Source organism: Arachis hypogaea, chromosome 3, assembly GCF_003086295.3.
Source record: "Arachis hypogaea cultivar Tifrunner chromosome 3, arahy.Tifrunner.gnm2.J5K5, whole genome shotgun sequence".
Taxonomy (NCBI): Eukaryota; Viridiplantae; Streptophyta; class Magnoliopsida; order Fabales; family Fabaceae; genus Arachis; species Arachis hypogaea.
Genome location: NC_092038.1, coordinates 68,775,016 through 68,792,173, shown reverse-complemented (window position 1 = coordinate 68,792,173; position 17,158 = coordinate 68,775,016). Strand labels below are relative to the sequence as shown.

General features: G+C 40.4%; 1 protein-coding gene across 1 annotated transcript; it reads right to left on the bottom strand.

Annotated features, from left to right (window-relative positions):
- Positions 1-16,145: 16,145 nt before the first annotated feature.
- LOC112778923 (putative F-box protein At1g67623) lies at positions 16,146-16,685 on the bottom strand. The gene has a single exon (XM_025823190.1). It carries the CDS (start codon positions 16,683-16,685, stop codon positions 16,146-16,148), a length of 540 nt encoding a protein of 179 aa, XP_025678975.1.
- Positions 16,686-17,158: the final 473 nt, after the last annotated feature.

The following is a 17,158-nucleotide window of genomic DNA, read 5'->3' as shown; positions in this document are numbered from 1 at the left end:
CGCATACCACCATCGGCCACAAGGAATGCCTAACGGCTATGTTCCGGTGAGGGAACGGATAGATCTGTACGAACTGGCTCCAACAGCAAAAAGTCTACCCATTCAATGAGCAAGAAGGTAAATAATTGGTTAGTTAGGTTAATCCCAAATACGACTACTGACCGACGTTAGACAAACATGTATCATAGATGAGGTTCAAGATCACCCCTGTCATGGACTTCAACAACCAACAGTCGGCCTTATTCTGCCTATGTGTTTGACAGGAATCTTGATCCATGGTAAAACTCGACGCCTTGGTGTTTAAACCCGCCTATCGCGGTTATTATACCGTCTTAACACTTTCTTCATACTGTAGTGATGAACATGTTCGCATTGGAATCAAGTCGGCAGACAGATCTAATATACACAGCTTACTACCGGGAAATGACATTGATAACAAGGTATGGCACCTGTTTAGGCTTGTTTTGACGAGGAAAAGCACATATGATGTATCGCGATTCACCATCAAATTTTGGTTTGCTGTTCTTGTTTACCAGATCATCTATATGGTTGCCCTGATAATGAGTGGTGCTGAGATCCTTGCCACGTCCCCCTCGTACTGGTGCCTTCCTCCGTCGATCTCAGTAACTTAACTCTGTCTAATGTTGGTACTCGAAATGAATCATTGCACCATTGACACTCGTTCACAGTCGTCGGCGATCGGATATAGAACACAACTTATTTTATTCGTCAACGTTATCTTTGTAGGACGATATTTTAAACGGGGTGACGACAGAACTAATGCTTAATCGTTACATGGAAAAATGTATGAGGCCATCCAGATTCCTCGAACTTGTCTGTTAACAGAGAAATATTTGTTAATCTAAACCTAAACCATGAACAAGTGTCTTCCGTGGATTAACAACACATGTTTATTTTGTGCAAATTTTTGTCCCCATGCTGAACGCGTTGGGCCATTGGTTTTTGATGCTCGTGTCTTTCAAAGACCGGACAATTTACAACCTTGATTCATCGCCGAACTAGTTCGAGATGCCGCACTGGGAAGATCGGATCCAGAAAACGGTAACCAAAGAATTTTTATCGTAGTCTTTACTTTGGCATACCATGCAACATGACGTGCATAAAAGTGTTCTGACTTATGTTTCGCGGTTCGTGTAGGCAAGGGTCTTATACGACATGACACAGGAAGTATACGAGAAGTATTTAATGAATTCACAAAGCAACTTCGGAGATTTCCCGATAAGGAGCCTCATAGGGATACCAAATTGTGGGTAGAGGTATGTTATTACCCAGTAAAACATGCATGCAAGCCATCTACGCGTTTCACGGTTATCTATAATATATACTGACGGTTACTATTTATTTGTCCGATCAACATTCTGCATGAACTCTGGGATCTGGGTCATTGGGTGGCTCAATGATGAGCGGATAATTTGTACGCTTTTTGGCATTGTTTTTAGTATGTTTTTAGTATGATCTAGTTAGTTTTTAGTATATTTTTATTAGTTTTTAGTTAAAATTCACTTTTCTGGACTTTACTATGAGTTTGTGTGTTTTTCTTTGATTTCAGGTATTTTCTGGCTGAAATTGAGGGACCTGAGCAAAAATCTGATTCAGAGACTAAAAAGGACTGCAGATGCTGTTGGATTCTGACCTCCCTGCACTCGAAGTAGATTTTATGGAGCTACACAAGCCCAATTGGCGCGGTTTCAACGGCGTTGGAAAGTAGACATCCTGGGCTTTCCATCAATATATGATAGTTCATACTTTGCCCAAGATTTGATGGCCCAAACCGGCGTTCCAAATCAGCTCAAAACTGCCCGGCGTTAAACGCCGGAACTGGCACAAGGATGGGAGTTAAACGCCCAAACTGGCACCAAAGCTGGCGTTTAACTCCAAGAAGAGTCTCTACACGAAAATGCTTCAATGCTCAGCCCAAGTACACACCAAGTGGGCCCAGAAGTGGATTTTTATGTCATTTACTCATCTCTGTAAACCCTAGGCTACTAGTTCTCTATATATAGGACCTTTTGCTATTGTATTTTCATCTTTTGATCATGTTTTTATGATTGAACCCTCTTTGGGAGGCTGGCCATTAGGCCATGCCTAGACCTTGTTCTTATGTATTTTCAACGGTGGAGTTTCTACACACCATAGATTAAGGTGTGGAGCTCTGCTGTACCTCGAGTATTAATGCAATTACTATTGTTCTTCTATTCAATTCCGCTTGTTCTTGTTCTAAGATATCACTTGTTCTTCAACTTGATGAATGTGATGATCCGTGACACTCATCATCATTCTCACCTATGAACGTGTGCCTGACAACCACCTCCGTTCTACCTTAGATTGGGTGGATATCTCTTGGATTCTTTAACCGGAATCTTCGTGGTATAAGCTAGAATTGATGGCGGCATTCAAGAGAATTCAGAAGGTCTAAACCTTGTCTATGGTATTCTGAGTAGGATTCAATGATTGAATGACTGTGACGAGCTTCAAACTCCTGAAGGCTGGGCGTTAGTGACAGACGCAAAAGAATCACTGGATTCTATTCCAACCTGATTGAGAACCGACAGATGATTAGCCGTGCCGTGACAGGGTGCGTTGAACATTTTCACTGAGAGGATGGGAGGTAGCCACTGACAACGGTGAAACCCTTACATACAGCTTGCCATGGAAAGGAGTAAGAAGGATTGGATGAAGACAGTAGGAAAGCAGAGAGACGGAAGGGACAAAGCATCTTCATACGCTTATCTGAAATTCCCACCAATGAATTACATAAGTATCTCTATCTTTATCTTTATGTTTTATTCATCATTCATAACCATTTGAGTTTGCCTGACTAAGATTTACAAGGTGACCATAGCTTGCTTCATACCAACAATCTCTGTGGGATCGACCCTTACTCGCGTAAGGTTTATTACTTGGACGACCCAGTACACTTGCTGGTTAGTTGTGCGAAGTTGTGTTTATGCCATGGTATTGAACACCAAGTTTTTGGGTTCATCACCGGGGATTATTTGAGTTGTGAAAAGTATTGATCACAATTTCGTGCACCAAGTTTATGGCGCCGTTGCCGGGGATTGTTCGAGTATGGACAACTGAAGGTTCATCTTGTTGCTTAGATTAGGTATTTTTCTTCAGAGTTCTTAAGAATGAGTTCTAGTGTTTCAAGGTGATGTTCTTATCATCACCAAAGCTGATTGATCTTCATCAATTTAGCTCTTGAATGCAACGTTCTGCTGAAGCTTGGCTAGCCATGTCTAATTTCTTTAGACTGAAGCTTTAGACTAACATTGCATGATTCCTGGAATTCTCATTAAGAATTTTGATATCTTTATTTTCTTTTCCACTTAATTTTCGAAAAAGCACAAAAAAATTACAAAATCATAAAATCCAAAAATTTCTTGTTTGAGTTTAGAGTCTCATTTTAAGTTTGGTGTCAATTGCATGTTTCTATTCTTCTTGCATTTTTCGAACTCATGCATGTGTCTTCATTAATCTTCAAGTTGTTCTTGATGATTTCCTTGTTCTGATCCTTGAATTCTCTTGACTTGAGTGTTTTGTTGTTTCTCATGAGTATTCTCATTTTGTTAGTGTCAGTAGTATACAAACTACTAAGTTTGGTGTCTTGCATGCATTGTTATTTGATTTTAGTTGCATTTTGATTATTACTCATTATCAAAAATCAAAAAAATATTTTTAATTTGTGTCTTTTCAAGTCAATAATACAGAGAATTGAAGATTCAGAACATACAGCAGAGGAACTACACAGAAAAAGCTGGGCGTTCAAAATGCCTAGTGAAGAAGACAGACTGGCGTTTAAACGCCAGCCAGGGTGCCTGGCTGGGCGTTTAACGCCCAAAAGGGTAGTAGTTTGGGCGTTAAATGCCAGAATGTGCACCATTCTGGGCATTTAACGCCAGGATGGCACAAGAGGGAAGATTTTGTTTTTAATGCAGATTTTTTTTTAAGTTTTCAAAATCTTTTCAAAATTAAATATTTTTCAAATCAAATTTTTTCAATCAAATCCTTTTCAAAATCAATTTCTTTCCATTTTCAAAGATACTTGCTATCAATTAATGATCTGATTCAACATTTCAAGTATATTGCCTTTTCTGTTGAGAAAGGTTTAATGTTTGAATCATATCTTTTCTTGATAGCCAAGTCATTAGTTTTTAAAATCAAATCTTTTTAAAATGTTTTTCAAATCATATCTTCTCAATCACATCTTTTTAAAACCATAACTTTTCAATCATATCTTCCTAATCACATCTTTTTCAAAATAGTTTTCAATCAAATCTTTTTGATTTCTAGTTTCAAAATCTTTTTCAAAAATCACTTGATTTCTTTTCCACTCTTGGTTTTCGAAAATCAATTAGTGTTTTTCAAAATTTTTTCAAAATCTTTTACTTAATTTTCGAAAATTACTTCCCCTCTTCTCACATCCTTCTATCTATGGACTAACACTATTCCTTAATGCACAATTCGAACTCCATTTTTCTTGATAAGTTCGAATTTTCTACTTCTTCCTTCCATTTTTCATTTCCTCTGACACCTCAAGGAATCTCTATACTGTGACATAGAGGATTCCATATTTTCTTATTTTCTTTTCTTTCATATGAGCAGGAGCAAAGATAAAAGCATTCTTGTTGAGGCTGACCCTGAACCTGAAAGGACCTTGAAGCGAAAGCTAAGAGAAGCTAAGGCACAATTCTCTGTAGAGGACCTAACAGAAATCTTCAAAGAAGAAGAACCCATGGCAGCCGAAAACAACAACAATGCCAACAATGCAAGGAAGGTGCTGGGTGACTTTACTGCACCTACTCCTGACTTTTATGGGAGAAGCATCTCTATCCCTGCCATTGGAGCAAACAACTTTGAGCTTAAGCCTCAATTAGTTTCTCTAATGCAACAGAATTGCAAGTTCCATGGACTTCCATTGGAAGATCCTCATCAGTTCTTAGCTGAGTTCTTGCAAATCTGTAACACTGTCAAGACTAATAGGGTTGACCCTGAGGTCTACAGACTTATGCTATTCCCTTTTGCTATAAGAGACAAAGCTAGGATATGGTTGGACTCACAACCTAAAGAAAGCCTGAACTCTTGGGAAAAGCTAGTCAATGCCTTCTTGGCAAAGTTCTTTCCACCTCAAAAATTGAGTAAGCTTAGAGTGGAAGTCCAAACCTTCAGACAGAAGGAAGGAGAATCCCTCTATGAAGCTTGGGAAAGATACAAACAATTAATCAGAAAGTGTCCCTCTGACATGCTTTCTGAATGGAGCATCATAGGTATTTTCTATGATGGTCTGTCTGAACTGTCCAAGATGTCTTTGGATAGCTCTGCTGGAGGATCTCTTCATCTGAAGAAGATGCCTACAGAATCTCAAGAACTAATTGAAATGGTTGCAAATAACCAATTCATGTACACTTCTGAAAGAAATCCTGTGAACAATGGGACAAATCAGAAGAAAGGAGTTCTTGAGATTGACACTCTGAATGCCATATTGGCTCAAAACAAGATATTGACTCAGCAAGTCAATTTGATTTCTCAAAGTCTGTCTGGAATGCAAAATGCACCAGGTAGTACTAAGGAAGCTTCATCTGAAGAAGAAGCTTATGATCCTGAGAACCCTTCAATGGAAGAGGTGAATTACATGGGAGAACCCTATGGAAACACCTATAATCCTTCATGGAGAAATCATCCAAATCTCTCATGAAAGGATCAACAGAGACCTCAACAAGGTTTCAACAACAATAATGGTGGAAGAAATAGGTTTAGCAATAGCAAGCCTTTTCCATCATCTTCTCAGCAACAGACAGAGAGTTCTAAGCAGAACCACTCTGACTTAGCAACCATGGTCTCTGATCTAATCAAAACCACTCAAAGTTTCATGACTGAAACAAGGTCATCCATTAGAAATTTGGAGGCACAAGTGGGTCAGCTGAGCAAGAAAATTACTGAACTCCCTCCTAGTACTCTTCCAAGCAATACAGAAGAAAATCCAAAAGGAGAGTGCAAGGCCATCAACATGGCCGAATATGGAGAGGAGGGAGAGGCAGTGAACGCCACTGAGGAAGACCTCCATGGACGTCCACTGACCTCCAATGAGTTCCTCAATGAGGACCATGGGAATCTGAGGCTCCCACTGAGACCATAGAGATTCCATTGGATTTACTTCTGCCATTCATGAGCTCTGATGAGTATTCTTCCTCTGAAGAGGATGAGTATGTCACTGAAGAGCAAGTTTCTAAATACCTTGGAGCAATCATGAAGCTAAATGACAAGTTATTTGGAAATGAGACTTGGGAGGATGAACCCCCTTTGCTCACCAAAGAACTGGATGACTTGTCTAGGCAGAAATTACCTCAAAAGAGATAGGATCCTGGGAAGTTTTCAATACCTTGTACCATAGGCACCATGACCTTCAAGAAGGCCTTGTGTGACCTAGGGTCAAGTGTAAACCTCATGCCTCTCTCTATAATGGAGAAGCTAGGGATCTTTGAGGTGCAAGCTGCAAAAATCTCACTAGAGATGGCAGATAACTCAAGAAAACAAGCTTATGGACTTGTAGAGGATGTTCTGGTAAAAGTTGAAGACCATTACATCCCTGCTGATTTCATAGTCCTAGAGACTGGGAAGTGCATGGATGAATCCATCATCCTTGGCAGATCCTTTCTAGCCACAGCAAAGGCTGTGATTGATGTTGATAGAGGAGAATTGATCATTCAAGTTAATGAAGAATCCTTTGTGTTTAAGGCTCAAGGATATCCCTCTGTCACCATGGAAAGGAAGCATGAAGAGCTTCTCTCAAAACAGAGCCAAACAGAGCCCCCACAGTCAAACTCTAAGTTTGGTGTTGGGAGGCCACAACCAACTTCTAAGTTTGGTGTTGAACCCCCACATTCAAACTCTAAGTTTGGTGTTGGGAGGTTCCAACATTGCTCTGAGCATCTGTGAGGCTCCATGAGAGCCCTCTGTCAAGCTACTGACATTAAAGAAGCGCTTGTTGGGAGGCAACCCAATGTTATATTTTATCTATTTTCCTTTGTTATTTTATGTTTTCTGTAGGTTGATGATCATGAGAAGTCACAAAATCAATTGAAAAAGCTAAAACAGAAAGAAAAACAGAAAGAAAAACAGCACACCCTGGAGGAAGATCCTGCTGGCGTTTAAACGCCAGTAAGGCTAGCAGATGGGCGTTTAACGCCCAGTCTGGCACCATTCTGGGCGTTTAACGCCAGAAAGGGGCACCAGACTGGCGTTAAACACCAGTAAAGGGCAAGAACTTGGCGTTAAACGCCAGAAATAGGCACCAGCCCGACGTTTAACGCTAGAATTGCCACAAAGAGCAATTTTGCTCGCCACTTGGTGCAGGGATGACTTTTCCTTGACACCTCAGGATCTGTGGACCCCACAGGATCCCCACCTACCCCACCACTCTCTCTCTTCTTCACCCATTCACCAATCACCTCAACACCTCTTCCCCAAAAACCCTTCACCTATCAAATCCCATCTTTCTCTTCACTACTCACATCCATCTTTCATAAAACCCCACCAACCCCACCATTCAAATTCAAAACACCTTCCCTCCCAAACCCACCCTCCCATAACCAAATCATAACCTTCCCTCCACCCCTATATAAACCCATATTCACTCCTTCATTTTCACACAACCTAAACACTCTTTCTCCCCCTTTTGGCCGAACTACAAAGCCATCTGCATCTCCTCATTTCTTCTTCTTCTACTCTCTTCTTTCTTCTTTTTCTCGAGGACGAGAAAACCTTTTAAGTTTGGTGTGGTAAAAGCATTGCTTTTTGTTTTTCCATAACCATTTATGGCATCCAAGGCCGGAGAAACCTCTAGTAAGAGGAAAGGGAAGGCAAAAGCTTCCACCTCCGAGTCATGGGAGATGGAGAGATTCATCTCAAGGGTGCATCAAGACCACTTCTATGAAGTTGTGGCCTTGAAGAAGGTGATCCCCGAGGTCCCTTTCAAACTCAAAAAGAGTGAATATCCGGAGATCCGACATGAGATCCGAAGGAGAGGTTGGGAAGTTCTTACCAACCCCATTCAACAAGTCGGAATCTTAATGGTTCAAGAGTTCTATGCTAATGCATGGATCACCAAAAACCATGATCAAAGTGTGAACCCGGACCCAAAGAATTGGCTTACTATGGTTCGGGGGAAATACTTGGATTTTAGTCCGGAAAATGTAAGGTTGGCATTCAACTTTCCCATGATGCAAGGAGATAAACATCCTTACACTAGAAGGGTCAACTTTGATCAAAGGTTGGACCAAGTCCTCACAGTCTGTGAAGAGGGCGCCCAATGGAAGAGAGATTCAAGAGGAAAGCCGGTTCAATTGAGAAGGCATGACCTCAAGTCTGTGGCTAGGGGATGGTTGGAGTTTATCCAACGCTCAATCATTCCCACTAGCAACCGGTCCGAAGTTACTATAGACCGGGCTATCATGATTCATAGCATCATGATTGGAGAAGAAATAGAAGTTCATAAGGTTATATCCCAAGAACTTTATAAGGTGGCGGACAAGTCCTCTACCTTGGCAAGGTTAGCCTTTCCTCATCTCATTTGTCACCTCTGTTATTCAGTTGGAGTTGACATAGAGGGAGACACCCCCATTGACAAGGACAAGCCCATCACTAAGAAGAGGATGGAGCAAACAAGAGACCCCTCTCATCATCAAGTCCCTGAGATGCCTCAAGGGATGCACTTTCCTCCACAAAACTATTGGGAGCAACTAAACACCTCCCTAGGAGAATTGAGTTCCAACATGGGACAACTAAGGGTGGAGCACCAAGAACATTCCATCCTCCTCCATGAAATGAGAGAAGATCAAAGAATCATGAGAGAGGAGCAACAAAGACAAGGAAGAGACATTGAGGAGCTCAAGCACTCCATAGAATCTTCAAGAGGAAGAACAAGCCGCCATCACTAAGGTGGACCCGTTCTTTAATTTCCTTGTTCTTTATTTTTCTGTTTTTCGAAAATTATGCTTATGTTTATCTATGTTTGTGTATTGTGATCATTAGTGTCTTAGTGTCTATGCCTTAAAGTTATGAATGTCCTATGAATCCATCACCTTTCTTGAATAAAAAATGTTCTTAATTGAAAAAGAAAAGAATTGCATGAATTTTGAATTTTATAACAGTTTAATTATTTTGATGTGGTGGCAATATTTTTGTTTTCTGAATGTATGCTTAAACAGTGCATATGTATCTTGAATTTGTGGTTCATGAATGTTAGTTCTTGAAAGAATGATGAAAAAGGAGACATGTTACTGAGGATCTGAAAAATCATAAAAATGATTCTTGAAGCAAGAAAAAGTAGTGAATACAAAAAAAAGGGGGAGAAAAGAAAAACGAAAAGAAAAGAAACGAAAAAAAAGGAGAAAAAGAAAAAGAAAAAAAAAGAAAGAAATAAAAGTGTGATCCAAGGCAAAAAGAGTGTGCTTAAGAACCCTGGACACCTCTAATTGGGGACTCTAGCAAAGCTGAGTCACAATCTGAAAAGGTTCACCCAATTACGTGTCTGTGGCATGTATGTATCCGGTGGTAATACTGGAAGACAGAGTGCTTCGGACCACGGCCAAGACTCAATAAGTAGCTGTGTTCAAGAATCATCATACTTAACTAGGAGAATCAATGACACTATCTGGATTCTGAGTTCCTAAAGAAGCCAATCATTATGAATTTCAAAGGATAGAGTGAGATGCCAAAACTATTCAGAGGCAAAAAGCTAAAAGCCCCGCTCATCTAATTAATACTGATCTTCATAGATGTTTTTGGAATTCATTGCATATTCTCTTCTTTTTATCTTATTTTATTTTCAGTTGCTTGAGGACAAGCAACAATTTAAGTTTGGTGTTGTGATGAGCGGATAATTTGTACGCTTTTTGGCATTATTTTTAGTATGTTTTTAGTATGATCTAGTTAGTTTTTAGTATATTTTTATTAGTTTTTAGTTAAAATTTAATTTTCTGGACTTTACTATGAGTTTGTGTGTTTTTCTGTGCTTTTAGGTATTTTCTGGCTGAAATTGAGGGACCTGAGCAAAAATCTGATTCAGAGACTAAAAAGGACTGCAGATGCTGTTGGATTCTGACCTCCCTGCACTCGAAGTGGATTTTATGGAGCTACAGAAGCCCAATTGGCGCGCTCTTAATGGCGTTGGAAAGTAGACATCCTGGGCTTTCCAGCAATATATGATAGTCCATACTTTGCCCAAGATTTGATGGCCCAAACCGGCGTTCCAAATCAGCTCAAAACTGCCCGGCGTTAAACGCCGGAACTGGCATAAGGATGGGAGTTAAACGCCCAAACTGGCACCAAAGCTGGCGTTTAACTCCAAGAAGAGTCCCTACACGAAAATGCTTCAATGCTCAGCTCAAGCACACACCAAGTGGGCCTGGAAGTGGATTTTTATGTCATTTACTCATCTCTGTAAACCCTAGGCTACTAGTTCTCTATATATAGGACCTTTTGCTATTGTATTTTCATCTTTTGATCATGTTTTTATGATTGAACCCTCTTTGGGAGGCTGGCCATTCGGCCATGCCTAGACCTTGTTCTTATGTATTTTCAACGGTGGAGTTTCTACACACCATAGATTAAGGTGTGGAGCTCTGCTGTACCTCGAGTATTAATGCAATTACTATTGTTCTTCTATTCAATTCCGCTTGTTCTTGTTCTAAGATATCACTTGTTCTTCAACTTGATGAATGTGATGATCCGTGACACTCATCATCATTCTCACCTATGAACGTGTGCCTGACAACCACCTCCGTTCTACCTTAGATTGGGTGGATATCTCTTGGATTCTTTAACCGGAATCTTCGTGGTATAAGCTAGAATTGATGGCGGCATTCAAGAGAATCCGGAAGGTCTAAACCTTGTCTATGGTATTCTGAGTAGGATTCAATGATTGAATGACTGTGACGAGCTTCAAACTCCTGAAGGCTGGGCGTTAGTGACAGACGCAAAAGAATCACTGGATTCTATTCCAACCTGATTGAGAACCGACAGATGATTAGCCGTGCCGTGACAGGGTGCGTTGAACATTTTCACTGAGAGGATGGGAGGTAGCCACTGACAACGGTGAAACCCTTACATACAGCTTGCCATGGAAAGGAGTAAGAAGGATTGGATGAAGACAGTAGGAAAGCAGAGAGACGGAAGGGACAAAGCATCTTCATACGCTTATCTAAAATTCCCACCAATGAATTACATAAGTATCTCTATCTTTATCTTTATGTTTTATTCATCATTCATAACCATTTGAGTTTGCCTGACTAAGATTTACAAGGTGACCATAGCTTGCTTCATACCAACAATCTCTATGGGATCGACCCTTACTCGCGTAAGGTTTATTACTTGGACGACCCAGTACACTTGCTGGTTAGTTGTGCGAAGTTGTGTTTATGCCATGGTATTGAACACCAAGTTTTTGGGTTCATCACCGGGGATTATTTGAGTTGTGAAAAGTATTGATCACAATTTCGTGCACCACTCAACATGGGGGATAACCTCAACCCGATAATGGTCGGCATTGTAAGTACGCTCAAATAAGAAAAAAGTAGATTACGGCTATTATATTATACGGGCACACTAAACCCGAGTGTCAACCATTTTACAGTTACGGGAGAACGAGATCAGGGCAATAATTGCGGTGAACCTGACCAGCACACCATTCAACAAACTCAAAGAGCGTGTGTTGAGCAAGGAAGAGTTATGGAGGATGAAATCGAAGAAAAACACCTAAGTCAATCGGCTGGTACTGCATAGGGTGCATGGTTCAACCAGCTATGACGCTACTGTCCCCCAAGTTATTATTCAATTGCTTCTTTTTTTGTTTTTTATTTGGGTACACTGCGAGAATGTGTGGCAATCCAAGTTTTTCTTACTCGCAAATTAGGACTTTGTGTGTTTACGACCATTCCCTTTATGTTTCGTCTTTTGTGCATGGACGTCTGTTGCAATTTTCAGGACATATTATATATATATATGAATGTGATGATTAGTTAAAATACATTTTAATTTTCACCTTTCTAGCCATCAACTAAATACGCACTAACGGAAAGTTACAATGGAACGTTTGTCTGTTGCTGTTGAACTACCTCGCGACGTTTGGTTAGCCATAGCCATTAAAGTCGCGTCAAACTCTATTGAGGACCAGTGCAGGTTTCATATGATGTGTTACGTTGCGCGTGATGCAGGTGAAGAGGATACTATGCTCAGGGTGGTTTCTATACCACCCCCGCATGACATGAAGTTGTGGTGGAGATGCGACCCAATAGGGCAAAGCTTTTTTAAGAGGTGCTTTGAGATTGGTCACCCAGAGCTTCTGTTTCGGGAGGCTCTGCAGGAGCTCTACATACGACGTACCTAGGCCATTAGATGGGGAACGCTGCAGAATGCAGCAAGCAATCGCTTGGACGCTGCCAAGCACGCACTTTCAATGGAGTTTCTTATCCGAAGGGACGACAACGAGGCAAAAAAACTGGTTTAGAACTATTTTGCGCGCTCGAAGCGGGTTGTTTACTCCCTGCGTGTTACTCGAGTTGCCTTGCGGTTCTCACAATTTCTTGGCTGGATGAAGTCTAAATGCCGAAAAAGAGCGAAGAACATACGGTATGTGATACGACCATATGCTTGACACAAGGCCACATGGGTCTTCTATGTGACTACTGTCGAAGGGCGGCAGAGCGGGGCTTCGTCCACGGTGTCGAAGGCGCCGACTATATTCCGTGCATCCACTATCGTGCTAACTATGAGGTGGAATGATACGTAGACATACCTAGGGTTTAGGGTTGTCAGGTATATTGTGATTGACGGATCAACACTGGGTTTAGGATTGACATATAATTAAAATATTATATTGTTTATCGTATAATGAATGCTATGTTTTTTATATATCTATGATGTAAATATTTGACAGCAATTTATATTATCTATCTGATTACTCGTTTATAAATTCCAACAAATAACAGGTAAACCGTGTCTAGGTTAAACCGATACTTATATCGATCGGATACCCAAACACAAAAATAGCAAAAGAAAAAAAATAAACTAGAAAATATAAAACGATGAAATGAAAAAAATGGAAGACAATATGATAAAGAAAGTTAGACTTTTATTAACATATTTTATTAAGTGGATATCACATTTTGTATGATTTTCCTCGAGTTGACTATATTATTAATTACGAGTTTTAGGACCAAAAAATTAAAAAAAAAAACTAAAAATAATTTGAATACAAAGGACGTAATTGGTTGATTGCTAAGGAAGCCGTGTGTGAGGCGAGGGAAACAGAATCGGCACATTCCTAAATCAATGTGAGTGTGGCTGAGTTTGTGTAGAGGCATGGTACACAACCGATGGGACACCATCGCAAACGGAACCCGGTGCTTATAAATACACCTTAAACAACAGCCATTGACAGTACTACTTGGACCCTTTCTGTTGTCCACTCCTTAAACATAATTGCCCATTCATCTATCGTATCAGGCATTCATTCTTAGAATAGGAGATGGAGTGTCCAACAGGCACCACCAACCTTCCCTGCGATGTTTGGACTCTAATTGCTGTGAGGACCACAGCACAATCCGTCAGGAACTTGTGCAGTCTCAGGATGTCGTGCACCGCTACACATAAGGCAGGGGATGAGGGTTTCGTATACCGATGCGCCTCGATTACAATTTCTGACCAATAGAGGTGGAGTGTGAGTCCAATGCACCAAGGGAGAAGGGACTTTTTAGCGCGATGCAGGAAGAGCGGGCACCTGGAAATTCTGTTTTGGGCTGCTGTGTCTGACCTTTTCCTCAGCGGGTGTCGCTTTGCGGGGATGGAAACGATGCATGCTGTAGCAGCCCAGGGCCATTCGGTCCCCCAATACACAGTATCAATGATGCTGATGCTAGGTGATGACGCTGAGTTAAAAAGTAAGGGCTTGGAAACATTTCATGGGCTTGAGGCGGCCGGTGCCCTAACAATTTGCAAATTGGTGTTCTGAAGCATTATCCAAGGGTCGTGGACATGTCTGCATTGCGTGCCAGTGCTAAACGAAGAGAATCTAGTCTGTGTTTTGCCTGCATGTCCAAGCCGTGGAAACTTGGGTGCTATTTACCACCATCAATGCTACGGAAGAGGTGTTACGTAAATGATGGTGATAGAGGTGCTGCTCGTGTTTCGTGCATAAATTGTCGGGCAAACTATGAGTTGATCCTATTTGTCCACCTCTTTGACTGATAGGATAGGATTGGGTTCACCTAATTTTTTGGTTATCTAATATATTTATTATGTAAGGATTGTGCTATTATGTAATTATGTTATTATATATATAATTATATATCCTGTTGTGGATCATTTTATGCCTATTAGTAGATAATTTCGTGCACTGCTATTTATGTCTTTCGTCATTTCGTATGAAAAAATTTATTTATAAAAAAAAATTTCCCCGTTAATGACCTCCCTTTCGGTGACTCCCTATTGCATCTACAAGTAATCATTTTTGTATAAACTCACTGTTAGCCCTTCAGCCCGTCCTGTCTATTCAAACATCACATTGAATCACTTCAGTAGCAGAGAAGTTCAGATCAAATCCCACCTTGGAAGAAAGATGATTTGGCCTAAGCTCTAGCCAAGATATGCATTTATTGCTACGTCTGTGCAATCCATGGTACTCAATACAGCACACGTTTTCCCATATCTTTTCTTCATTTACCGATAAAACCAGGGGCATTATTACCTTAATTTTTGAAAAAATAAAAGACGTACATTATTTAAACACATTAAAGTGTATTAATTTATTTTTTTAAAACTTAAATGTTGATTAAAAAATTTAAACAAAGTAATCAAAATAAAGAAAAATGAAACAACTTTATATCACCGCACAGGTAACGCACAGTCAAGTAGTCAATGCATATGAAATGTCAAAAATATCCCTGAGATATAATTTATATACAAGTTATAGACATACCGTATCCGTCTTATCCATTCGTCGGTTCTTATAATTTGTACCTTCTTTTCTAACCTCTCTGCCTGGAGAAAAATTGTTGCAGTCTTCATCATCCAGTAGACCTCCCCGTCTTCATCTGAGAAAATATCGCAGGAATCCCTCACCGACTGCCACGTTAGTCCTGACGACCTCACAGAACTTCTGACTGCAGATTTGATCGACACCCTCCGTTGGAGGGAGATGTTTTTGAAGGATAGACTTCAAACGACAGAAGCAGAACTAAGGTAGGTGAGGCTAGAGACAATTACCGCAAAGGTCAGGACGAGGATAAGGCAGCATGAACTAGAGGAAGGTTGCCGATTGCAAGAGAAGTTGTGCATGGAGCTGGAACAGCATCAAACGACCATTCGCCAACTGGATGACAAAGCAAACGAATTGAAGGCAGAAATTGCCGATCTTCGTCAAAGGGAACAGAAATAGATGGCACCATGGCGTGAAGTGGAAGGCAGGCTCGAGGTTGTGGAGATCAAGCTAGGGTTATTGGCCCACCAATTGTATGGTCAAGCTCCGCTAACGGCACAAGGCTCTAACGATCAGGAGCTCGCCGGGCATAATGGAGACGATGTCGGGGGTATATGACCTACGGCTTCTATGTTTCAAATCTTTATTTGCTTTGTTTCTTTAGCCGTCCTTTTGATGTTCTGTAATCCCTACCTAAAACTCGGTTGTCTTAATGGTTTCTAATTTTGCAGCATTTAAATTTCTCTAGGTTTTTTTACTTCCGGGTGAAGCTATAAAATATTGCGTGAACAACAATATGAATTAATTATTTTAATTTATTGGATCAAACTACCATTTTTTCAACCAAGAAATAGATTTTTTAACAAATTGTCAGTTACTAGCCATTGTATTGGAAGATTACATAAAGTTACATAAAGATAACCCTACAATAGTGCATTTGGGGGCAGCCTAATAAAGTGATAAACAATCAAGTTCAATAAAATCTAAACATCTCCAAGAAAACCCTGACCTTGTAATCCGCCAGGCGGTGCACACACGAGACACGAGACACATCATTCACATCAGCCATGGTGCTGCGGGTAAAGCAATTGGTGGACCAACAAGCCACGGCGTGTCTCGGATCCGATGGTCTCTCGTCAACCCATCGCTCCTAGAAAATGTCTACGAAGAACTCCCTACACCTTTCGACTTTTCCAGAAGTACGGATAAACTCTAACATTTCAACACCCCTTTGCACTTCTTCCTCATCTTCATGATCACACAGTAGCAACATGGCAAACAGGTAACCTGCTTCGACGCTGCCCTCTGTCGAGGCCCTAGCAAGCAGTTCCATCCCAATGCCACGGCAGGCAATCCAGAAATACTCTGTCAACCCTAGTCGGAGTATAGCATCTGCATTTTCTGCTTCAATGCAGTGATCGAGGAACCTCCTTTTCGACTGGTCAAGGTAAAATAAAAAGGACACTAACAGTATAACTCGCATCGTCGCATGTTGGTACACAGCTTCGGAACTCGCTGCATCCAGGAACACCTTGCAACTCACCTGCATGTTGAACAGATCATGAATCGAATTCGACGCAACCTTAGCGGCAATCCTCACCCATATATCACGAGGAAGAAGATTCAGCTGACATTCATGCTCAATTGGCACGTTCCCTTTCTTTCTATTTGTCTTGGAAGATCCAGCCATTTGCAAGGGCATGGCAGAGGCTGGAGGGGTGTTGTTGCAGGATTATCGGAAAATATTAACAGGAGAAACGATCGCCAATTAAGAGATGGAATTTAAGCTTTTATATATTATTATTATCATTTAAACTTATCAGTTATCGCAATAATACCAATTTCCAAAATGTATGTATCCTCAACTGTAAAATTTATCTTCTATCCTATAAAAGTTAATATATATATATATATTTTATATTATCGGTAAAAAAATATATATTATATTATATACTGGCATTAATTAATAATTATGGCTTAGCGCATCAGATGTTTCGTTGCCCAACATTATGGATAATACCAAATAATTAATACATTTACTATATGTACTTAAACCCATATTTATATATACTTATACAAGTAGAAGTGTCTTTCTTCTGCCAAATGGAAGTGGGCAGTCTCGTTCTCATTTTCAAATTTGCCTTGATTCCTAGAAATGGAAAA